At 43.8% G+C, this 25,498-nt stretch overlaps 1 protein-coding gene across 1 annotated transcript in view; it reads right to left on the reverse strand.

Moving 5' to 3' along the window:
- The window catches only part of ghsra (growth hormone secretagogue receptor a), a 47,618-nt gene extending 24,529 nt beyond the window's left edge, over positions 1–23,089 (reverse strand). Inside the window, exons 1-2 of the mRNA XM_048542469.1 lie at positions 22,888–23,089; positions 20,609–21,580 (exon numbers count right to left, since the gene is read on the reverse strand). Coding sequence (XP_048398426.1) covers positions 20,609–21,389 — 781 coding nt within the window. The 5' untranslated portion in view covers positions 21,390–21,580; positions 22,888–23,089. The remainder of the gene's footprint in view (positions 1–20,608; positions 21,581–22,887) is intronic.
- Positions 23,090–25,498: the final 2,409 nt, after the last annotated feature.

Consider the following 25,498-nt stretch of genomic DNA (forward strand, 5'->3'; position numbering starts at 1 on the left):
TAAATCCAAAACCTTTTAAGGAATGTGCCTCAGAAATTGACGTCTGCATCAACCGTGATAGAAAAGTGGAACTTGCTTCCGGAAATGGCAATTCGTTCTAAGTCAATTCTTAATTTTAAATATAAAATTGATAGATTATTGCAAGCTAAACAATGACTCTGTTTGCAACACTGCTGCCACATAGTGCCAGGGACCTGGGTTCAATTGCAGACTTGGGCGACTGTGTGGAGTTTGTACATTCTCTCCATGTTTGCGTGGGTTTCCTCCGGGTGCTCAGGTTTGTGCAGGTTAGATGGATTAGCCATGGGAAATGCAGTGTTATAGGGTTAGGAGGTGTGTCTGGGTGGGATGCTGTTCGGAGGGTCAGTGTGGGCTCGCTGGGCCAAATGGCCAGCTTCCACCCTGTAGAGATTCTATGATTATAAAGCATTCAGGGATTTGGAGTCTAAGATGGGCATATGGAGTTAGCTCACAGAGCAGCCACAATCTCAATGAATGGCAAAGCAGCTTTGGGGAGTTCAATGGCCTCCTCCTTTTGCAAACCTGGCAGCTCTAGTCTGATTGAATTAAAGGGAGAAAATGACAGATACACTCAGCAATTCCGACACCACAGGATGTGGGCATCAATAGCTAGGCCATCATTTATTGCCCATTCCTAATTCCCAGAGAGCCATTAAGAGTCAATCACGTTGTTGTGGGTCTGGGCTCACATGAAGGCCCAGGGAATGATGATAGAGTTCCTTCTCTGAAGGGCACCAGTGAGTGAGATGGCTATTTACAACAAGTCAATGGTTTCCATAGATAACAAAGTGTGAAGCTGGATGAACACAGCAGGCCAAGCAGCATCTCAGGAGCACAAAAGCTGACATTTCAGGCCTAGACCCTTCATCAGAGAGGGGGATGGGAGAGGGTTCTGAAATAAATAGGGAGAGAGGGGGAGGCAGACCAAAGATGAATAGAGGAGAAGATAGGTGGAGAGGAGAGTATAGGTGGGGAGGTAGGGAAGGGATAGGTCAGTCCGGGGAGGACGGACAGGTCAAGGAGGCGGGATGAGGTTAGCAGGTGGTAAATGGAGGTGCGGCTTGAGGTGAGAGGAGGGGACAGGTGTGAGGAAGAACAGGTTAGAGAGGCAGGGACGAGCTGGGCTGGTTTTGGGATGCAGTGGGGGAGGGGGAGAATGGTTTCCATAGTATCTTTTGTCTGTTGCATGAGTTAATGTTAATGTACAGAAGTTTAGTGGAAAGAATTTTCTTTCTATTCTATTCATTTTTGGGACATGGGTGTCGCTGGCTGACCAGCATATATTGCCCGTGTCTAGTTGCTCTTGAGAAGGGGTGGTGAGCAGCTTCCTTGAACCACTGCAGTCCATGTGCTATAGGAATTAAGGAGAGAATTCCCCATTCTCATTATCCATTCAATGGTTGGAAACAGGGGTCAGGGCAGATTGTTGAATGAAATTTTGTCCCTTGACAGTTTTAGACAGGTTGTGGCTCTGTAGATAGTATGATTCCCTCTTTGAGGAGGTAGCGAGCAAGTTAGATAAAGGAGAGGCAGCGGACATGATCTATTTGAATTTCCAGAAGGCGCCACACAAAGGACTGATGAATAAGATAAAAGCCCATGGTGTTTGGTGCAAGGTATGGGCATGGACAGAGGATTGGCTGACTGGCAGAAGGGAGAAAGTTGAGATAAAGGGTCTTTTTCAGGATGACAGCCGGTGACTAGTGGAGTTCCACAGGGATCAATGGTGGGACCACAATGACCTATGTTAAACACCAAAAATCTGGATGAAGGAACTGATGGCATTGTTGTTAAGTTTGCAGATGACACAAAGATAGGTGGGGGACAGGCAGTGTTGGTGAAATGGAGAGCCTGCAGAAGGACTTGGACGCGCTAGGAGAGTGGGCAACAATGTGGCAGATAGAATACAAAGTGGGAAAGTGTGACATTACTTCCAACTTTGGTAGGAAGAATAAAGGCATAGATTATTTTCTAAATGGAGAAAGCTTTGTAAATATGAAGCATAAAGGAACTTAGGAGTCCTACTTCAGGATTTTGTTATGGGTGACATGCAGTTTTAACTAGCAGTTAGAAAGGCAAATACAATGTAATCATTCAATTCAAGAGAGCTAGAATACAGGAGCAGAGAACAAAGAACAGGAATGTATTACTGAATCTGTATAAGGCTCTGGTCAGATCGCATTTGGAATATTGTAAGCAAATTTAGGTCCCTTGTCTAAGGAGGCATGTGCTGGCCTCAGAGGGAGTCCAGACGATGTTTACAAGAATGATGCCAGCAATGAAGGGTTTGTCGTTTGAGGAGAGGTTGAGGACTTTGGGTGTGGAGTTCAGAACGATAAGGGAGGGATCTGATTGAAACTTAGAAAATACTGAAAGGCCTGGATAGAGTGGATATGGGGAAGATGTGTTCACTTGTAGGACAGACTAAGACCTGAGGGCCCAGCTTCAGAATGTAGAGACAACACTTTAGAGCTCAGGTGACGTGAAATTTATTCAACCAGACGGTGGTGAATCTGGAACTCATTGCCACAAAAAGTTGTGGAGGCCAAGTCAAGAGTTTTCAAGGCAGAGATAGATGATTTTTAATTAGTAAAGGGATCAAAGATTACAGGGAAAAGGTAGGAGAATGGGGCCTAATGGTCGAATGATGGAGCAGTCTCAATAGGCTGAATAACCAAATTCTACTCCTATGTATCATTGCCTTACGGGCTGATGGTAGCTTATGGACTCCACTTCCCTGCCCCACCCATACCCCAGCTCCACTGATTTGGCTACAAAATCCAGTCCTACATCCAACTGGGAGTGCTATGTTGTTGGGGGAGGTTGACTGATGGAGAAGTTGTTGGGATCTTGTTGTAGGTAAATTAGCTGACGTGTTTCCAACAGTGCAAGAGTTCTTACACTTAAGGAACTACATCACTGTCTGTAGAGTCCTTAATAATTGTCTTGATGTTGTCAAATATGCATCAGGAATCCAAACTGTATCTTTTTTGAATATTTTTTAAGTTCAACGATCAATCTCACTGTTCTGTACATTGAATCAATTTTTCCCTTGTTCTCTTGCTTTTTTAATCTGAAGCCCACCTGACAATAACAGGTGATTGACCTCACTCTGTCCCTGACTAGACTTGGGGTGCGATCGATCTTAGTTCTCACATGCCAAGATAATTGGCAGTGAGCTGGCTCCATTAGCTCACACTCCCTTTTCATACTTAGAGCTGCACTAAGCCAGCACCTGGCACACAATATGTAGCAAGGGTAGTTATTATTTATCAGCAAAAAAGCATCAATATCACCAAGGTGATGAGTCACTCAGTGTAGCTGGAAGGCAGCAGACTGTGCTGGAGATGGCTGAATGCCCTGAATATTGAGGCTGTGATGATATCATGTGATAATTATCATTTTATTTAATCTGGATTATTCACTGATTGCTAAATTGAAGGAAATATTTAAGCATTTGTATTTATATACCATTCTTAAAACAGCAAATTATCCCTTGGGCTCAACAGGTCTATTATGAGAAAGAAATGACATCAAAGGCCACAAAGCAAGGTGCAGGGCAGATGTTCAAAAGCTTGATTGTTTTAGGGAGACTCTTAAAGGGCCATAGAAGACTGTTGTGATGCGGTGTGCATGCCCCTGCCCCTGGAATGAGTAGACCCAGGTTCAAGCCCCACCTGCTCTAAAAGTCTGTAATAGCATTTCTGAACAGGTTGATTTGGGGAAAACAAATAAAGGCCGGGGGATAGCAGGGGGTTGCACTGTACAGGCCGAACCCACACCTAGCACAAAGAAAGATGGTTGTGGGCTTTTTTGTATTCATTCATGAGACATGGACATTATTTGCTGGGCCAGCATTTATTGCCCATCACTGGCTGCCCTTGAGAAGGAGCTGGTGAGCTGTCTCCTTGAACCACTGCAGTCCATGTGTTGGAAGTTGTTGCACAGTGCCCTAATAGAGGGAATTCCAGAATTTTGAACCAGCGACTGTGAAGGAGCAACAATATAATTCCAAGTCTGGATAGTGAGTTGCTTGGAGGGGAACTTAAAATCATTGACTTTTACAGTACCAGCTCTTGAAGGAGCTCCCCAGCCAGTCTCATTGTCCAGCCCTATATTCAGAGCCCTCTAAATTCGTCACTTTCAATTATATATTCAGCTCTCCTCTTAACCCTTGTATGGCATCTACCTACACCACTCTCCCAGGCAGCGCATTCCAAATCCGAGCTTCTCTGAGTACAGAAGTTTCTCCACATCTCAGTCCTAGCCCTCTTGCTGACAGTCTTGAAATTGTGACCCCCTAGTTACCGACATACCGACTAGTGGAACCGGAGTATCTTCTATGCTGTCAAAATCGTTCATAATTTTGAACACCTCAATAACATCCACTTAATCTTCTCTGCTCCAATGAGAATAAGCCTAATTTCTCTAAAATTTTATTGTATCTAAAATCCATAATTCCTAATATCATTCCAATTCTTTGCAGGAGGTGGTGTTCCCATGTCTCTAATGCCTTTGTCCTTCTAAATGGAACTAGTCATGGGCTTGGAAGTAACAAAGTGTGGAGCTGGATGAACACAGCAGGCCAAGCAGCATCTCAGGAACACAAGAGCTGACATTTCATGCTGTGTTCATCCAGCCCCACACTTTGTTATCTTGGATTCTCCAGCATCTGCAGTTCCCATTATCTCATTGGCTTCTAAGGATCATTGGCAAAGTTCTGCAGTGCATCTTGTGGATAGTATACACAGCTGCTACTGAGTGTTGGTGGTGGAGGGAGTCGATATTTATGGATGTGGTGCCAAACAAGCCTGCTTTGTCCTGGGTGATGTCAAGCTTCCTAAACATTGCTGGAGCAATGAGGTCAGTCATTTCAGCTCAGGCCATCTCTGCAGCAGCTCCTCAGGTTAGTGCCTTAGGGCCAACCATCACCAGATGATTCATCAATGACTTTGCCCTATCATAAGGTCAGAGATGGGGATGTGCAATCCCCGCTGACTGTTCAAAGGTCAGCACCATTCACAGATCCAGCACGATAGAATCTAGCCATCACCCTTTGATGATTTTACCATCACTGAATCCTCCATTTCAACATCCTTACTGGGGTTACCATTGATCAGAAACTGAGCTGGACTTGGTGCGGCTACAAAAGCAGTTCAGAGGCCAGGAATTCTGCAGGGAGTAACTTACGTCCTGTCTCCCAAAGTCTATTCACCATCTACATGGCACAAGTCAGGAGTATGATGGAATACTTCCTAATTTCCTGGATGAATGCTGCTCCAACAACACTCAGGAAGTTTGACAACATCCGGCAGTAGCTGGCTCGATTAGCACCACAAACATCCACTTCCTCGACCACCAGCATGCAGCAGCAGGCATTGCATTTCCAAGCTGTATTTGCAGGTGTTCGCCAAGGTTCTTTAGACAATACTTTCCAAACTCACTTCCATCTAGAACAACAAGGGTAACAGATACATGGGAACACCACCACCTTCAAGTTCCCCTCCAAGGCATTCACCACCCTGAGTTGGAAATATATCGCTGTTCCTTCTATGTCACTGGGTCAAAATCTTGGAACTCCCTCCCTAAAGGCATGGTGAGGGTAGATACGCAAAATGGACTGCAGCGGTTCAAGAAAGCAACTAGCCACCACTTATTCAGGGTAATCAGGGATGAACAATAAATTCTGGTTCAGCCAGAAAGGCCCACATCATCTGAACGAATAAAGGTAAAACATAAAGCATGTTAAAAGAAGCCGTATCACGTTGAAATGTTCCCAGCTGGCTCTTCACCCCTCTCAATAAGAATGTGGCATGAATCCTGACAGTGTAAATATCCCTTTAATAAGCTGTGGTTTCATTTCCATGTAATGGCTCAGCATTTATTGACCGTCCCTACTTGCCCTTCAGAAGGTGATGGTGAGCTGCTTACAAGTCTAATGATGGCCATAAAACCATCGTTGACTGCTGTAAAGGGTGACATGGTGGCTCAGTGTTTAGCACCGCTGCCTCACAGCACCAGGAACCCAGGTTCAATTCCACCCTCGGGCGACTGTCTGTGTGGAGTTTGCACATTCTCTCTCTGTCTGTCTGTGTGGGTTTCCTCTGCGTGCTCCAGTTTCTTCCCACAGTCCAAAGATGTGCAGTCTAGGTGGATTGGCCATGCTATAGTGCCCTAGGGACGTTTGGGTTAGACATGGGGAAATTAGGGGAATGACTCTGGGTGGGATGCTCTTCAGAGGGGTGGTGTGGACTTGTTGGACTGAATGGCCTATTTCAACACTGTTATGACTCTATGAAAATCCCATATGCTTACCAATGCAAATCTGTTGTCCTTACCTGGTCTAGCCTACATATCACTCCAGACCCACAGAACTATGGTTGATTCCGAACTGGCCTAGCAAGTCATTTAGTTGTACCAACTATTAGAAAAGAATTGAAATTTTAGAGTCATAGCTTTGTAGCAGTTTATAGCACCGAAGAAGGCTCCTCAGCCAACTGAGTCTGTACCAGTCAAACTCTGTAGAGCAAAGGTAAGTAAATGGAGTTGGTGTACACAACAGAGAATAATGCCTATGTTTTCACATAGCCTCTCACTCTTTTTGCCAAAATGAATCGTTTCACGCTTCTCTGCATTAAAGTTCATTTGCCACTTGTTAACCATTCCACCAAGCTCTCTCTGTCCTCCTGAACTCTACCACAATCCTCCTCAAAATTCACAATATTTCCAAATATTGAGTGCTCTGCTAAGTTTGAAATTGTGTCCCATAGGTTCAAGTCTGCATCATTAATATAGATGGAGGAAAGCTTTGAATCTCATACTAACCCTTGAAGGGCTACACTATTTATTTTCCTCCCAGACCAGAGGAAAAATCCATCCCCTGCTACTCTTTTGTTCGCTGTCACGTAACCTATTTTATATTTGTATTAACATTGGACATCAAATTTGTGGACAAGCTTATGATGTGACACTTTATCACAGGCTTTTTGGAAGTCTATGTATACCACATCAACCACAGTGCCCTCATCAACCACTCTGTTACTTCCCCAAAATCTCAATAAGGTTAGTCAAATACAAGTTGCCCTAAGTAAATATCTCTGATGGTTTTTCTTAATTGCCCAAGTGATGATTAACTCTGTGCTAAATTATTGTTTCTGAAGGCTTTCCCACCACCTAATTTAAACTGACTGATCTGCATCTATTTGATTTAAAGAACATAGAACATAGAACATAGAACAGTACAGCACAGTACAGGCCCTTCAGCCCACGATGTTGTGCCAAACATTTACCCTAATCCTAAAGTCTATCTCACTTCCACCGCTACCTTATACTATCATCCATATGCCTATCTGTTAGCCGCTTAAATGCCCCTAATGACGCTGACTCCACTACCCTCTCCGGCAATGCATTCCACACCCCGACCACTCTCTGAGTAAAGAACCTACCTCTGACGTCTCCCCGATATCTACCTCCATTCACTTTAAAACTATGTTCCCTTGTAAAAGCTACCTCCACCCTAAGAAAAAGTCTCTGGTTGTCCACTCTACCTATACCTCCGATCATTTTGTGCAACTCTATCAAGTCACCTCTTATCCTTCGTTGTTCTAAAGAGGAAAGCCCTAGCTCTCTCAGCCTTTCCTTGTAAGACCTTCCCCCCATTCCAGGCAACATCTTGGTAAATCTCCTCTGCACTTTTTCCAATGCTTCCACATCTTTCCTGTAATGAGGTGGCCAGAACTGGACACAATGCTCCACATGTGGCCGAACCAGACTTTTGTATAGTTGGAGCATAACTTCATGGCTCTTGAATGCAATCCGTCTTAAATGAAAGCTAACACACCATACGCCTTCTTAAAAACTCTATCTACCTGGGTGGCAGCTTTCAGGGAACTGTGAACATGAATCCTAAGATCCCTCTGCTCCTCCACGCTGCCAAGAATCATTCCGTTAATCCTGTATTCTGCTTTCAAGTTTGTCCTTCCAAAATGAATCACCTCACACTTTTCAGGGTTAAACTTTATCTGCCATTTCTCAGCCCAGCTCTGCATCCTATCAATGTCCCTTTGTAACCTAGAACAACCCTCCCCACTGTCCACAACGTGACCCACCTTTGTATCATCTGCGAACTTGCTCATCCATCCTTCCACTCCTTCATCCAAATCATTTCCAAAAATCACAAATAGAAGAGGACCCAGAACAGATCCTAGTGGTACACCACCCATAGCTGAGCACCATGTTTAATATTTTCCATCCACTACCACCCTTTGTCTTCTAAGGGTCAGCCAATTCTGAACCCAATCTGCCATATTTCCCCCTATCCCATGCCTTCTTATGTTCTGCATGAGCCTACCATGGGGAACCTTATCAAACGCCGCACTTAAATCCATGTATACCACATTCACTGCTCCACCTTCATCCATGTATCCGGTCACCTCTTCAAAGAATTCAAAACTTTTGTGAGGCATGATCTACCCTCACAAATCCAGGCTGACTATCACGAATCAAACTGTGCCTTTCCAAGTGATCATAAATCCTGTCTCTCAGAGCCCTTTCCAATAATTTGCCCACCACTAACTGGTCTGTAATTTCCAGGGTTGTCCCTGTTCCCTTTTTTGAACAAGGGAATGATGTTTGCCTCTTTCCAATCTGCTGGCACTATATCCACTTAGGGCGAGGACGAAAAGATCATCGCCAACGACCGTACGATCTCGTCCCTTCTTTCCCATAGAATCCTAGGATAAATCCCATCAGGCCCAGGGGACTCATCTATCTTCAACTTCCTCAGAATTCCTAGCATATCTTCCTTACTAACATCGACCTCCTCTAGCTTACAAGCCTGTTTCACAACATCCTTCTCTCCAACTAGATCCCTCTCAGTTGTGAATGCTGAAGAAAAGGACCTCTCCTATCTCTTTAGGCTCCGTGCACAAATTTCCTTTACAATCCTTGATCGGCCCTACCCTTTCTCTGGTCATTCTCTTATTCTGCACATATATGTAAAAAACCTTGGCATTTTCCTTGATCCTATCTGCCAAGGTTTTCTCATGGCCCCTTATAGCTCACCTAAGCCCTTTCTTCAGCTCCTTTCTGGCAGACCCGTATCACTCTAGAGCTTTATCTGTTCCTCTTTTCCTAAATATCTTTATTCCTTACCCCTACATACTTTGTCAACAAAGGGCACAACATTTGTAATTTTCCTGTGTCACCACCATTTCTCTAAGAGGTTTGGAAGAAGATGTCATGTGCCTCCACAATTTCCTCCCTTACTCACCTCAGCATCTTCAAATGCATCTCATATGGTCCTGGTGAGTTATCATCTGTAAATACAACCAGAGTTTCTAATACCTCCAGTTTATCAATGTTTTATCCTTTTCAGTTTCTCAATTACTTTCTTTTGCACTATGACTTTGCGAGTAGCTTCTTCCTTATTAAAAATAGATGCAATCTCAGTCATACTTGCTGCCTTCATGTATAAATGCCCTTTTCCTTCCTCATCAGTCCCACACTATATTTTGCCATCCTTTTACTAGTAACATGCTTTGGGAAGACTTAGATTCTCTTTTATATTAGTTGCTAATCTCTGCTCATAATTACTCTTTGCTGCTTTAAATTCTTCCCATGTCCCCCCTGACTCCCCAGAAGACAGTGTGTTTTATACTTGTGTTTTCAATCTGATAATCAGTCATTCAATCATTTCTCCCCCTTCATACTACTCCACATTCCGTAAAGTCATTTCTGATCTTCTTTCTCAACTCCAGCTTCCTGTTTCCCCATATCCCTTCATTCCTTAGGAATTCATTGTTGCTGAATGGCTCTTTATTGGATTGATTCGTTGCCTGTCTCTGTGGTGGGCAGCTGTCCCAGTACACCCTGGAAATCCCCCATCCAACCCCCACCAAACACCCCACCACCAGAACTGGGATTCCATCAGGGCACTATCCTGAAGTAGCCCCTCATCTATTCCTCAGGGCCCACTGCCTTATGCCACCTTCTCCATTTTCTATGACTCTATGTCATCAGATTTTATGAGATAGTCTGGGAATGGGAGTTGAATCAGACTGTGCAAATTGGGTTTCAGAGACAGCCAGGCAGTCTTTTGGAGAAAGATGATGCATCAGGAAAGGATCAAGATGTTTATTGAGGCAAATTACCCATTTTTATTCATTAAATCTGAAGTTGCATCCATCACTGAGGAAATATTGTTAATATCATTATCATTATTGAGTGATTCTCCTGCACTGATTGGATTGCAATTCCGAAGAGCATTCCAACTGGTTTATAGGGATGCCAATGGTAATGAAAGAATGTACATGTTAGCCTTTCACATTCAGACCTTCATGGTGTTTTCTCTTCATTTATTTTAGGATTAAGAGTCAATGCCAAAGCTGCCATTTGTTACCCATCCCTAACGGAGCTAAGAAGGTAATGGGTTATGGGTGGAAGATGTTTAACTCCTTCCTGATCTCCTCATGGAAGTTTGAGACAAAGGTTTGCTAGCCCACTTCAAAGAATCAAAGAATCTCTACAGGCCATTCAGCCTATTGAGTTGACACTGGCCGTCCTACCCAGATCCACGTAACCTTGCATTTCCTATGGCTAATGCACTTAATCTACACCTCCTTGGACACTATGGGAAACTTAGTCAATGCACCTAACCCGCATATCTTTGGGCAATCAGAGGAAACTGGAGCACCCAGAACAAAAAAACACACAAAGAGTCACCCAAGGCTGGAATTGAATCCAGGTCCTTGGCATTGTGAGGCAGCAGTTCTAACCACTGAGCTACCATGCCACGAAAGAAAAGCAAAGAATCAACCACATTGGCTTTGGACTGGAGTCACATATAGATTTGGGTGGGTCGGAACAACAGGGGTACTACCTGGAAGGACATTGATAAGATAGTTTGATTTTCACTGCAATTGGAAAGTTTCACACAACTTCCTCAGGCCCCCAGCTCTCCCCTTTCACCATTTGTGAGGGATCAGCCCCTCACTGAAATAGTCACAACCAGCACTGCGTTCTCCTCCCATGATATCTTCCCATGTCATTGCAGGGGCTTTAATACTTGTCCTTTTACTGCCTTCCTCCTCACTACCCAAGGACTTAACACCCCTTCCAACTAAAGGAATCATCAGAAACAAAAAAACAGAAGCTGTTGGAAAAGCTCAGCAGGTCCAGCAGTATCAGGGGGGAGAAATCAGAGTTAACATTTCAGGTTCAGTGACCCTTCCTCAGAACTGATGATATCTGGTATAAAGATTGATTTATACAGAAGGTGGGCTGGGAGCAGGGAGAGGTGTGAACAATAGGTCTACACTAGAGAGTCCAAAGGTAGAAAAAAACAGTTGGAAAGACAAAGGAGTGGTTAAAAGTCAGTCTAGGGGAATGGATGGGGGCTAGTAGGGACTGACATTGAGTTCTGTGTGTGATAGCAGCCTGTGTGATGCCAAGGCTCGGTGTGTGGGTGTGGGGGAAAGCATGGGGAAAGTGCTTTAAGCTGTAAAATTGTACAAGAAATGGGTCGGACCCAACTGAGGGCTGTATCAACTACTGTCCTGGGGAATCTTCAGTTGAGGAAGGAGGTAAACATTCGGAGGTTCTCTTTTCAAAGTTGATGTCATTAGAATAGACGTCATGGAGACAGTGGAACTGGGAGAACGGAATACAAGAAGCAAGGGGTGAGGAAGTATAGTCAAGATAACTCCGGGAGTTGGTGGGCTTGTAATGCAAATTGATGGCTAACCTATCTCCAGAAATAGAAACAGAGATATTGAGGAAGGGAACGGAAGAGTTATAGGCGGACCCTCTGAAAGTGAGGGCAGTGTGAAAATTGAAAGCGAAATAGATAAACTTTTCTAATTCCAGACAAGAGCGGGAAACAGCACTGATAATGTCATCAATATACTCGAGAAAGAGTTGTCAGTGGGCCCAGAATAGGTCTGGAACAAGGAATGCTCCACATACCCCACAAAGAGACAGGCATAACTGCGGCCCACGCAGGTCAAAAAGTGGCCATGTGTCACCCCCTCCTTCCCTCCCACAGCAGTGATAAGATCCTATTGTCTCCACCTACCATCACACCAGCATCCATGTCCACAGAATCATTAGCTGCCACCTCCGGCAAGATGCCATAACCAGGCACATATTCCCCTCCCCTCCCTTGTCAGCCTTCTGCAAGAACCATTCCCTCCAGGACACCCTGGTCTAATCCTCTTCACACTCAACAACCCCCCACAGCCCCATGGTACCTTCCTCTGCAACTGCAGAAAGTGTAACACCTGCCCATTTACTTCTCCCTCCTCAGTACCCAAGGGCCCAAATATACCTTCCAGGTGAAGCAGTGGCTTCACTTCCTGCACTTCCTGCAATCTAGTCTACTGCATTTTCTGCTCACAGTGTGGACTCCTGTACATTGAGGAAACGAAGCGCAGACTGGGTGGCCACTTCGCAGGACATCTACATTCTGCTTGCAAAAAAGCCCCTGAGTTTCCAGTTGCCTGCCGCTTTAACATACCTCCCTGCTCCTTGGTCAACATTCCTGTCTCAAGCTTGCTGCAGTGTTCCAGTGAAGCTCAGTGCAACCTGGAAGAACAACACCTTATTTCCTGCTTGGGAACCCTGCAGCCTTCTGGCCTCAGTATCAAGCTCAACAACATTAGGGGTGGAGGCATCTTTCCCCATGCTTTTCCCCATCACCATACACTAGACCTTGGCATCACATGGGCTGCTACCACACACTACCCATTGTCAGCCACTAATAGTCCCCATTAGTAGTTGCTCATTCCCCCAGACTGACCTTTAACCACTCTTTTGTCGGTACAACTGTGTTTCTCTCTCTTTGGGCTCTATCTCCGCTTATTGTTTATACTTGCACCTCAACCCACCCTATCTTCTGTATAAAAACCATCCTTTTCCCAGCTACCATCAGTTCTGAAGAAGGGTCACGGGACTCGAAACATTAACTTTGATTCCTCTCCACAGATGCTGCCAGGCATGCTGAGATTTTCCAGCAATTTCTGTTCTTATTTCAGGTTTCCAGCATCTGCAGTCCTTTCAGTTTTTTGTAGGAACGATTTGCTTGTCTTTCTTTCAATGCAGTATGCTGTACGATGGGGAGACAATGCGAACCCAGTTTTGTGGAACAGCCCGGTCAGTCTGCAAGCATGACCGACAATTTTAGCCCAATTCTGGCCTACTGCAGTGCTCCAGTGAAACCCTCCCTCAAGGAACAGCACCCTCATTCCCCAATGTGGGCACTTCACGGCCTTTCAGCTTCAACACTGAGTTGTACAACTTCAGGGCATGAATCCTTAATTTGGATTTTTTTGAAATCATTTTGTTTTTTCACGCTTACCAATTGTAAGTTTTGTTTCTGTTGTTTTTGCCTTCAGGAACAGCTGTTAATTATTCTACCAATATCACTCACTCTGGAAAAATATTTTGTCTGTTTACTACAATCATTATCAATCCTTAACCTTTCATTCCATGACATCTTTGTTAACTAATCACTTTCATCCTGTCCCAGACCTTCCCTTTCGTTTTGGTTCTCCTTCCCATTTCAATGGCATTTAATCCATTGCACTTCTACCTTCCCTCAGATCTTAAAAAGAGTCACATAAAGCTTCAAACATTGAGTCTATTTACTACTGCACTGTTGCTGCAAAGCCCATTGAGTATCTCCAATGCATACTGTCTTTATTCCAATAGATTTATGGTCGATTGTGCAGATACCAGCTTTCTAATTCCCCAGTTTTAGAACTGAGATTCAAATTCTCAATGCACCACAGTGGGATATTAACTCCTACCCTCTGGATTGTTAATCCATGGATCTGGATTACAAATCCCACACCGTAAACACTGCTCTACACTACATCTAAATCATGCCACACCTGTTTGATTGAGACAGTGTCGAGGAAGCTTTACTTTCAGTTTAAATGAGCAGAGGGACATTTACTTCGAGCCTAATCCCAAGAAGTACCTGTCCTGAGAGAATTTGATGGTGACAATGTACAGGCCTCTTTGCTAAATTGTAAATACTGCTCTGTGCCTGCCTTGGGAGTGTTTGAGGTCAGACTGGTGTGCCCAATTACTAACCTCATTACCTGATAATCTCAAAGGAAATGGAGTTTAAAGTTTACAAGGATTGGCACAGGAACAGAGGGTCAAATGAACTGTGCGAAATAATTTCCTCTGGATATTCACAGCTTTATAGCCTGTTTAAAATTACTTGCTATTATTAAAAGTCAGCAACCTGCTTGTTCAAATAAATTATGATATCCTGGAGTTCTTAGGCAGAATGTTTGATATCATGGGAACAGGCCATTCGACCCAACTGGACTATTCTACTATTTATGATGCGATTGAGCCTCCTCTCAATCCATCTCTCCCACTCAGCACATCATTGTTTTCAATTTTCCCCTCAGTTTGTCAATACTATTCTTCACAGCCCTCCCTTGTGGTAGCAAGTTCTGTAGATACTCTCTGCGTAAGAACATTTTCCCTCAATCCCTTTTGATTTGTTAGTAATTATCTTGTATTTATGACATCTAGTTCTTGTCACTCTGCGAGTTGGAACATCTTCTCTGAACCTACCCGATTAAACCATTTGATACATTTAGCAGCGTCTCTCAGTCTTTTTCAATGATGAGGGTCTCAGCCAGTTTGATCATTTCTAAACTTTTCAGTTTCGATGTTGGCAGTGCAGATTTTGAAAATAGCTGAAAAGAGAGTGATGTCGTCACAGCATTTTTTTTTAATCTTGCACACTTCAGGACCAACACAAGAATGCCAAATGTCAAATGATCATGACAGCTTGTGCAATAAGAGAACAGGGTGCTGGTAGGTTGTCAAATCAAGTCTGATTGGCAGAGCTGCTGCCCTGGAAAAAGCAACTTGGTATTATAGGCTTCTGAAGGTCCAGCATAATTCAGAAAATGTCCAAGGCTTGAACATATGCCTTTAGATTGCAGAGAACGTATTCCTGCACACAAATACATGTTGCTTCGAGCAAACATAAATGAATCATATTATAAATTCAAAACAGAAATTGCTGGAGAATCTCAGCAGGTCGGTCAGCATCTGTGGAGAGAAGTAGAATTGATGTTTTGAGTCCAATGGCCCTTTTTTAGATTTGATGATATCTAGGAAAAGTGGAGCTTATACTGATGACAGAGACTGTAGAGAAAAAGGTGTGAGCAGGCAGCTGGAGATGGAGCCCTGAAATAGAGAATGATAGTTCAGCAGAAACAAGGAATAGGTGATGGAATGCTCAGGAGAAAAACTTGATAATGGGAAACATAACCAGACAGAAGTGGGTTGGCTGTCCTCAAAAAAGCCAGTATCATGACAGAGCCTGTGGTGTGGGAGTGGGCAAATAGCATGGGAGAAGGTGTTCAAGTTCTAGAATCATTGAATTCAATATAGAGTCCTGATGGTTGCAGGGTCTCCAAGCGGAATATCAGACACTGTTCTTCCAGCTTGTATTGAGCTTCACTGGAACACTCCAACAAACCTGAGGCAGAGATGTTGGCCAATATTGGTGTGTGGAAGTAGCAGGCATCGAGGAGCTTGGCATCTCAGGAGCACAAAAGCTGACGTTTCAGGCCTAGACCTCTCCATCATGCTGCTTGGCCTGCTGTGTTCATCCAGCTCCACACTTTGTTACCTTGGGTTCTCCAGCATCTGCAGTTCCCATTATCTAGGAGCTTGGGGTCATTTTTGTGCGTAGAATGTAGGTGTTCCACAAAGCAGTTGCCCAGTCTGCATTTTGCCTCTCCAGTGCAGAGGCAACCACATTGTGAAAAGCGAATCCGGTAGTCCAGACTGAATGCAGTGCAGGTTTCCCCTGGTAGGTGTGTCCGGGGCTTAGATCATGACGAGGGAGGAAGTACAGATGTTACACCTTCTGGGATGGCATGGGAAGGTGCCATGGGGCTATGAAAGGTGTTAGGAGTGGAGGAAGATTGGATCACAGTGTCCTGGAGGGAACGGTCCCTGCTGAATGCTGACAAGGGAGGGGAGGGGAATATGTAAACAAAGCTTTTCACTGTACTTCAATCAATCAATGTATCTGGCAGTGGCATGCGACTGGGTATGGTGGAAATGGCAGCTAATGATTCTTTGAATGAGGACATTAGGGGATTGGCAGATAAAGACTGGAGGGAGCCCATCCCTGTTGTGGAGGAAAGAGAAGGGGTGAGGGTGGAAGCGCAGGAAATGGGCCACACATAGCTGAGGCCATATCTGTCTTTGTGTCTTTCTGGACTTCCTCTCCCATTGTCAGCATTAATACTACTTTTCCCTAGCTACTGTCAGTTCCTATGAAGGGTCGCTAGACCCAAAATTTTAACTCTGCTTTCCCTTTACAGACATTGCCAGACCTGCTGAGTTTCTCCAGCAATTTTTCCAGCCTCTGCAGTTCTTTGTTTTATCATATTGTAAATTGAAATGATTATCGGAAGTTGGTTCTCTGTAGTTAGTGACACAGTAAAGATTGGAAATTGTGATTCTGTGATTGGGCAGCATTTGCTGAACAGTCACAAGTGTGCAAATAGCCACACGAACAGCTCCTTTAAGATAATTAGCATTATCTCGCAACTTCTATGGCATAGATTTTCACCTTTCAAGATAATAATTCAGTTCCAGGATCTGCTGCTTGGGACCCTCAACATCAGCAACAATGTATGAGCTAAGCAACCAATCGTATTAGAGAATTCTCACAGAGAGCAAACTAGAGCATTAAGCACTGAATCCATCATCTTTTACTCTTTTCACAGAGAGTGGAAAGAAAAGATGGCATTGGAATAAAGTCGAAGCTGAAATACCATAGGAATTTTTTAAAAATAAATGTAATTGTTTTAACATATTGGATTAACATTGACATTTCCCAATGATAGAATTAATATTTTCAGAAGTAATTATGATCCAGTGCATCTTCAAAAACCCACTTACACCTCATTCAATAAGGAGCAACTTTTTCAAGAGTTTTAGAGTGAGATTGACAGCATAAACAGAAGAGTTTCACAGCAAATCAAGTAATTTCCCAAGATTTCTGCTTGCTAGAAAATCATCTGCATATTCTGGAGGAGAGATCTATCTAAATTTTCACACTGCACTAAGCGTAGGTGGATACCAGAAGCCACTGTCAGTTTCAGAGTGTAATGACCGCAAATGCTGACAGTTCACTGTTGCTTCAACCACAATGCCTGGGTTATTATAACTGTATGTTTTTTCGTTGCACACTACATCAGCCTGAGCATTAATGCAGTCATCAACCAGACAAAAAGGTCTTGAGATTCTGTAATGTATTTAGTGACCACCAGGTGTCTCAAAGAGCTTCCTCGCCAACAAAGCACTTCTTGAAGCATAGTCACAGATGGAAAGTTCTCACACAGCTGCTCAAATCATGTTGGTTTAGGAACATATGTTGATCAGCACAAATACATATATATGGTTTAGAGTCATTTGTAGCCATTTGGCCGCTCAGGCCTGCTACACTGTTTGATAAGTCATGTCTGATCTCATTTTGCTATAAGCACATCTCCTTAGCATAATGCATAATATTTTATGGCATTGCTGTCCATCCAACAATGCAACACTCACTCAGTATTGATCTCCTACTGAACTGCACGCCTTTAGTGCTGACCTTCTAAAAATGCAGTGCTCTGTCAGTACTCACCCTCCAACAGTGCAGCATTCCCTCAACACTGACCCTTGGACAGTGCTGCATTCTCTCAGTACTGACCCTCTGGCAGTGTTGCGCTCCCTCAGTACTGACCCTCTGGCAGTGTTGCGCTCCCTCAGTACTGACCCTTTGACTATGCAACACTACCTCAGTAATGATCCTCTGACAGTGCTACACTCCCTCCGCACTGATCAGTGCTCCCTGCTGACACTGCAACAGAGCAGGAGTCCCTCAATACTGGCTCTTTTACAGCACAGCATTCCCTCAGTACTGATCCTGCTATAGAATGGAATTCATTCAATACTGGCCAACTGATGGTGCAGCACTCTTGCTGTAATGGAATCTGACAGTACAGTAATCCATCAGTATTGACATCTGACCATGCACTACCTCTGTGCTTCAGCCATGGTTTTCTGCTCATTGCTATTATTTGTGAAAATGAGGTGCTCAATGTCTCAAATAGTAAAACTGGCTCAATTATTATGTTGCTCACTCCTCGATGTACGCAACATAGTGGCAAAGTATACCATCTATACAATGCACAACATCAAATTTCTCTCAAAGGGTCCATCAAGTCCTCTAGCCCTATCATGTAGAAGGACAAGAGCAGCACATACATGGAAACACCACCACCTGTGAGTTCCCATCTAAGCCACTTACCGTCCTGACTTGGAAATTTATGGCTGCTTCAGTGTCAATGTGAGCTGCTACACGCAGTGCTGTTAGAGGACAAGTTCCAGGATTTTGAGCTTGCAATGCGAAGGACCAGCAGTATGGTGTATGACTGGGATGAGAGCTTGCAGGTGGAGATACAGAGAACAAAGTTCAATGAACAGTACAGCACAGCAACCTTGTGCCAATACTTTACGCCTTTCTGCACCAAAAACCTTATGCAACTGTGCAGTCGTTATCCTTCTATTCCCTGTCTATGCATGTATATGTCAAGTTGCTTCATGCTATAACATCTGTTCTTACCACCTCCTCCAGCAGCGCATTCCAGCTATTTACAACTTTCTGTGTAAAAAGCTTGCCTTTCACATTTCCTTTAAACTTACCCCTGTTATATTCAACTTGTCTCCTTTAGTAATTGACATTCCAACTCAGGAAAAAGACTCTAAATACCCATTCTATCCATGTCTCTCACAATTTTGTAAACTTCACCCTTCAGCCTCTGATGTTCAGGTGAAAACAAACCAAGCTTGTCCAATCTCTCCTCATAGCTAATATGCTTCAAACCAGGCAATATCCTGGTAAACTGTTTCTGTGCCCTCTCTAAAGTGACATTCTTCTGGTGCTGTGGCAACCAGAACTGTATATAATATTCCAAATGTGGTCTAACTAAAACTAACTGCAACATGACTTGCTAATTTTTCTACTCAGTGCCCTGACTGATATAGGAAAGCATGTTATATGCCTTCTTAGCCAGCTTATCGACTTGAGTTGCCATTTTCAGGGAACTGTGGGCCTGTATGCCCTGGATGTTATTGTTTCTAATGGCTCTACCATTTACTGTATTGGACCTTCCAAAAAATATTTGTCTGGATTAAATTCCATCTGCCATTTCTCAGTTCAAGTAACCAGTCTATCTATATCCTGCTGTATCCTCTAGCAATACTCCTCACTGTCCCCAGCTCCCATCAACCTTTGTTGCATCCGCAAAGTTCCTAATAAGACCATCTAGATTCTCCTCTAAATCATTTATATATATTACAAGCAACACAGGGTCCCAGCACTGATCACTGTGGAAATTACTGATCTCCAGTCAGAAAATGCTCGTCCATCATTATGTTCTGTCTTCTATGACTAAGCCAGTTCTATGTCCATCTTATCAGCTCACCACAGATCCCATGTGACTTAGTGTATCAGCCTGTCATGAGGGACCTCCTCAAAGACCTTGCTAAAGTCCATGTGGACAGCATCCATTGCTCTGTCCTCATTAATCATGTTCCATGAAACAACTGCTCTTGTCCTTTTACATGGTAGATGTCACAGACTTGGAAAATGCTGTCAAAAGGGACTGGTGAGTTTTTGCAGTGCATCCTCTGGATGGCACATAATACTGCCACTGTGCATTGATAGCAAAGTGAGTGAATGTTGACAGGGATCACTGGGGTGCCAATCAACAGGACTGCTTTGTTCTGGATATTGTCAAGCTACTTGGCTGTTGTTGAAACTTCACCCATCAAGGCAAATGGGGAGTATTCTGTCACATTCCTAACTTAGGCCTTGTCAACAGTGGACACACTTTGAAGACTCAAGAGACTTGTTTCTGTGTACAATCTTTCTCTCAAGTGTAAGGTACAACACATACAGCTTGGTCAAGAAGGCTGTGTGTTCAAGTTAGAGTTAAGAGAAAGAAACACAGAAATCTGGGTTGGGGCTCCCTGTCACTTGTACCTTCATAATTTGACTGAAATGGCAACCATTGGATTACGAGGTGTATGTTTTGCTTTATATCTTTAGCATAAATACACAAATATGTATAAAGATTGACTCCGACGTTATCCTTTATCACTCAGCTTCAGGAATATACAAACATATAAATTAGGCGCAGGAATACGCAATTCAGGCCCTCCAGACTAACATTTGATAAGATCATAGCTGATCTGGTTGTAATTTTAAATCTGCATTCCCACCTACCCTTGAGAACCTTTAATCATCTTGCTTATCAAGAATCGATCTACCTCCATTTTGAAAATACTCAGAGCCTCTGCTTTTCAGGAACATAGAATCAGGAATCCTGTGGTATTAGATTGAAGAGTAGCAAAATAATCGAGACACACTGCAGAAAACAAAATCCTGGTGCTTGTGATTATAAAGTACTTTGTGGCTGGAAAGGTTTTGGGATGCCCCACAGTTGTGAAAGACGCTACTGAAAGATAGGCCCTTTCTCTGCATGCTTACCGAGCATTTTCACCGTCTGCTTGTTGTTCTTCTCTCTGCTGCTGATGCTGGGTCTAACGCTCTCCCTCTTGCGTCGCCACAACTTCCTCCCAATTAAACTGTAGAGTATTGAAAGGCAGAAGACGGGCAGGAAGAAGAAGATGCTGGACACCCACACCATGATATTCAGGAGGCCAGACTTGACAGCGTACTCCGTGGCTTTGCACTCGTTAGTCAGCAGGGGGTCAGTTCCATTTATGTGCTCGACCCCAACCAAGACAAAGATGGGCCCTGCACTGACAAACGCCACTGACCAGAGGAAAAAGATAAGCCCTTTGACCCTGCTCTTAGTGATGACCACTTTGGCCTTGAGTGGGAAGCAAATGGCAAAGTATCTCTCCACACTCAAGGCCGTGATGTTGAGAATTGTGGAGTAAGTGCAACTCTCACTGACAAACTGGAACAGCTTACAGAGCAAACTGCCAAAGTTCCAGGGCCTGTACTGCCAAATCCTGTACAAGTCCAGGGGCATGCACACAAAGATGAAGAGGTCGGAGAAAGCCATACTGGATAGGTAGAAGTTAGTCGTGGTCCTCATGTCCTTGAACTTCAGCATAATCAGGATAGTCATGACATTCCCGCTGATGCCAATCAATGCCAACAGAATGCAGGTAATGGTGATTCCGGTCAAGATAGGAATGGGGAAGAGATTGACAGGATAAGCAGAGTAAACATCGAAATAGTCTATGTCGTAGAAGCTGCAGTTCTGACTACAGTTCATGTTGGTGGAGCGGTTGGACATGCTGCTAACACAACATGGGCCTGGGGTAATTGGCAGGAAGTCCAAGTGCACTGTCAGACTGCATGGGCAAGACTGTTAGAAGTCCTCACCATCTCAGCAGCCAAAGGAAGTTAGGAGAGCGCAGGAAACTGAAGACTGGACCAATCTGCCGAATCCCAGAGTTAGGAACATCTTCTGGCCACATTTTATCTCTAAAGGAGAGGAGGGAGAAAATTACCATTCACAGCCAGGCACTTGGTCTGCCCAGAAACAGTGTCTCTCTATCTCTCTCTTTCTCCACAAGTTTCTTTCCTTTTCATGTCTGAACCTCTTTAATTACCTACATCCATCTCTTTCTTTCCATCTTTCTCTACCCCTGCAGTTCCCTGTCACTGATGTCTCTACCACTGGCTCTATCACTCTCCGTAGTTCCCTGTTCTTCTCCTGTATTTTGTCCGTGGGTAATTATGTTCCTCTTTGTCGTACTGTCCTCAGCTCAAGAACTGCATTTTACAGGCACCCACCCATCGTCCCAGACCCCGTTCCCTGCATGCCAGAGTTCCTGTCTTCCCAGGCTATGGGCTCCCTTCAGATTCAAGAAAACGTCTCATATTCCACAAACAAAATCCAGCTCAAAAATGAACCAAAATCCTGCACAGAGTCTGTGCTTGCTTTATTTCCCTGAGACAAAACGAAAGATTGAGAAAGAGGGAGAGAAGGAGAGCTGCGCTCAAAGAGAAACCCAAATTCAAGCCAGAGAAAGAGGGGCAAATAATACCATAGGCTGTCACATAGAAGTAGAGGGACAGAGAGAAAATTAAGCTAAAGCAGAATGATAGAGTGACAGAGGGAGACCGAGGCTAAAAAAGAGAGAGGGAAAGACTGAGGCTAACACACAGGGAGAGACAAAGACTGAGGCTAACACAGAGACAAAGACAGAGAGAAATTGAGGCTAACTCAGAGGAAAAGTGAACAAAGCTAGGACAGAAAGACTGAGAGATTAAGGCTCACAGAGAGAGAGAGACAAAGGCTCACACACAGAGAGAGAGAGACTGAGGCTAACACGAAGAGAGAGACAGAAACAGAGAGAGACTGAGACCAGCAGAGAGAGAGAGAGACAGATTAAACCAGAAAGAAACAGAGGCTAACATGCAGAAAGAGAGAAGCAAGTATGCAGGGACAGAGATAGAGAGAGAGAGGCAACAATATAGAGACCGAGACACTGACAGACAAAAACAATAATCCAGGAATAGAGACAGAGTTACTGGAAAGCTCACATTGAAAGTTAACAAACAGAGATATTCATCAGATTATAAGCAATCATGATAAACATACTGAAAATAATCAAAACAAATTACCAAAAATGAAAACAAATGAAATTAGTAGTCAAATGATAAAATTATTGATAATGACTAAAATTAAACATTGGCAAAGTGAAAAAAAACTGCAGAAGCAATAAATCTCTCAGATAGAGATGCTGAGAGGCCACTCTCTATGCTGAGTACTGAAGGATTCTTACCTTTTGTCCAGATTTTAACTGGCCCTTTGGTCTGAGCGTGAATGGAAATCCATTGAAACACTAAATAAGTGGCTGTTTTGTGTGAAATAGTTACTGGAGGAGAACCACAAAGAGAAAGGAACGCGAAGCAGATCACAGTCTCTCATTATCCCCCAACTGATAAACAGACAGAGAGCTCTGCCCTGCCACAACCAACGAAGGAGATTGCAGCTCCTAACTGATAGATTCCCAGCTAACTCACACACAATTACTCAAAGAAAGAGAGAGAGAGAGAGAGAGAGAGAGAGAGGGTGGGGGCCAGTGGGGAGCAGGGGGAGGGGTGAAAACGCAGACTGTGCAGGTTAGTGTACAAACTGTCTGATTATAAATCTTGGACAGCAGGTTTGGAGTAAGGCACAGCCTGGGGGTGGGAGACAAACTGTTTCAATGAATGGCTCCTCTCATTGGAGAGAAAGTTGCAAAGGAGAAATGACTGATGTTCGACTGATCAATTTCACGAGGTTTTATCAAAAAAGAGCTAAATTGCCTAGGCTGCTGCAAACAACATTGGCAGGTCTCCTAATTTCCCCTAACTTGAAGAAAAAAACAGAAAAAAAGGACTGCAAGTATTGGAATTCTGAAATATAATTTCTAGGGGTTTATGTGTGTAAGTCATTAATGTTGGTAGGATAGTAGAGAGTGAGCCGTTAAAAATACATACAGTATTCTGGGCTTCATAAATAGGGGAAGAGAGCACAAGATCAAGTACATGATGCATAACTTGCAAAGGCACTATGTTGGCCTGAGCTGGAGTACTGCATTCAGATCTGAAAAGGAGGTAAGGCATTGGAGAAAGGTTTATGTGAATGGAGCCGGGGTTGAGGCACTTCAGGTGTAAGGATAGATTGGAGAAGCAGGGATTGGTTTACTTTAAAACCATGGCAACACAGTGGCTCGGTGGTTAGCACCACTGCCTCTCAGTTCCTGTGTGTGTGTGTGTGTGTGTGTGTGTGTGTGTGTGTGTGTGTGTAGAGTTTACCCCACATTCGCACCGTCTCTGTGTGGGCTTCTTCTGGGTGCTCTAATTTCCTCCCACAGTCCAAAGATGTGCAGGTTAGCTGGATTGTCTGTGTTAAACGTGGGGTGGGGAAGAGGTGTGTGCACAGACTGAACAGTGAGAAAAGGTTCCCATTTAAAGAATTTTAAGTATGGTGAGACAGATTCAAAGTAGTCTATAAAAGAAGCAAAGATGATTTCATGAAACATTTTCCATGCAGCAAATGGTTAGAGTCTGGAATGGACTGCTTGAGAGTGTGGTAGAGGTAGCTACAATTAATTGGGGATTTCCAAAAGGAATTAAATTATCATTTGAAAAAGATGGAGAAAAGACAGAAGAAAGACATGAGGTGAGATGTTCATTTCCTAATGGCCTCAATGGTCTCCTTCTGTACTTTAACAATTCTGTGATTCTTTATACAAAAGATAAATTGCCAGCGAAACTCAGCAGGTCTAGATGCATCACTGGGCTGTTAATCTGGATGATTTTAGATGTACAACAATGTGGCTGACTCTTAACTGCCTAATGATGAGGGCAATTAGGGATAGGCATCAAATGCTGGTCTTGCCAGCAACAGCTTGAAAGAATAAAGGGAAGAACTCTCCCTTTCTCTGCGTGCCACTCGCACACAAACAATGCAGGCAGTTAGAGATAGCTTTGTACAAGCGCACATGCAAGTAGACAAATATCGCAAATTCCATGATTTTAACCTAGCTTGCCGAACAGAAATAGACCCTTCCTCTAAGGAAGAGTCACTGGACCTGAAACATTAACTGATTTCTCTCTCCAGACGCTGCCAGACCTGCTGAGCTTTTCCAGCAACTTCTGAATTTGTTTCTGATTCCCAGTATCCACAGTTCTCTCAGTTTTGAACAGAAATGGAAGCAGTTTATGGCACCTCTTCACACCTTATCTGATTTTAATGTAAAGTAATTTTAGATTCACAGTTATTGAGAGATATAGTCGAACAGTGAGACCCAGGATTTTGTCTCAGTGACACTGAAGGAACAAGTTAGAATGGCGTGTGGCTTGGAGGTGAATTTCAAGGTGGTGCTGTTCTTGTGTATCTGTTGTCCTTGACCTTCTGGGATGTGTTGGTAATGGGTTTGGAAGGTCCTGTCTAAGGAGCTTTGTTAATCTTCACGCTACGGCAGATAACCGTCATGCAGTGAACAATGCATTTCAAACAAAGTGTCTTCACGTGGTGTAGGTTGCTGATGATTGAAGAGCTGATGTTTAATAAATACGTTCAGCTCTGTGCAGCTACATAGTGTCATTCTGGGTTAACAAGGTGCAGAGTGGAGGAACACAGCAGGCCAAGCAGCATCAGAGGAGCAGGAAAGCTGACATTTCAGATCTGGACCCTTCTTCAGAAATTTCTGAATTTCTGATTTCTGACAAAGGGTCCAGACCTGAAACATCAGTCTTCCTGCTTCTCTGATGCTGCTTAGCCTGCTGTGTTCATCCAGCCCTTCACCTTGTTATCTCGGATTCTCCAGCATCAGCAGTTCCTACTATCTCTGTCATTCTGGGTTGTTGTTTGTACCACTGGTGCCTATTACTAAGCTGCTGGCC

Source organism: Stegostoma tigrinum, chromosome 14, assembly GCF_030684315.1.
Source record: "Stegostoma tigrinum isolate sSteTig4 chromosome 14, sSteTig4.hap1, whole genome shotgun sequence".
Taxonomy (NCBI): Eukaryota; Metazoa; Chordata; class Chondrichthyes; order Orectolobiformes; family Stegostomatidae; genus Stegostoma; species Stegostoma tigrinum.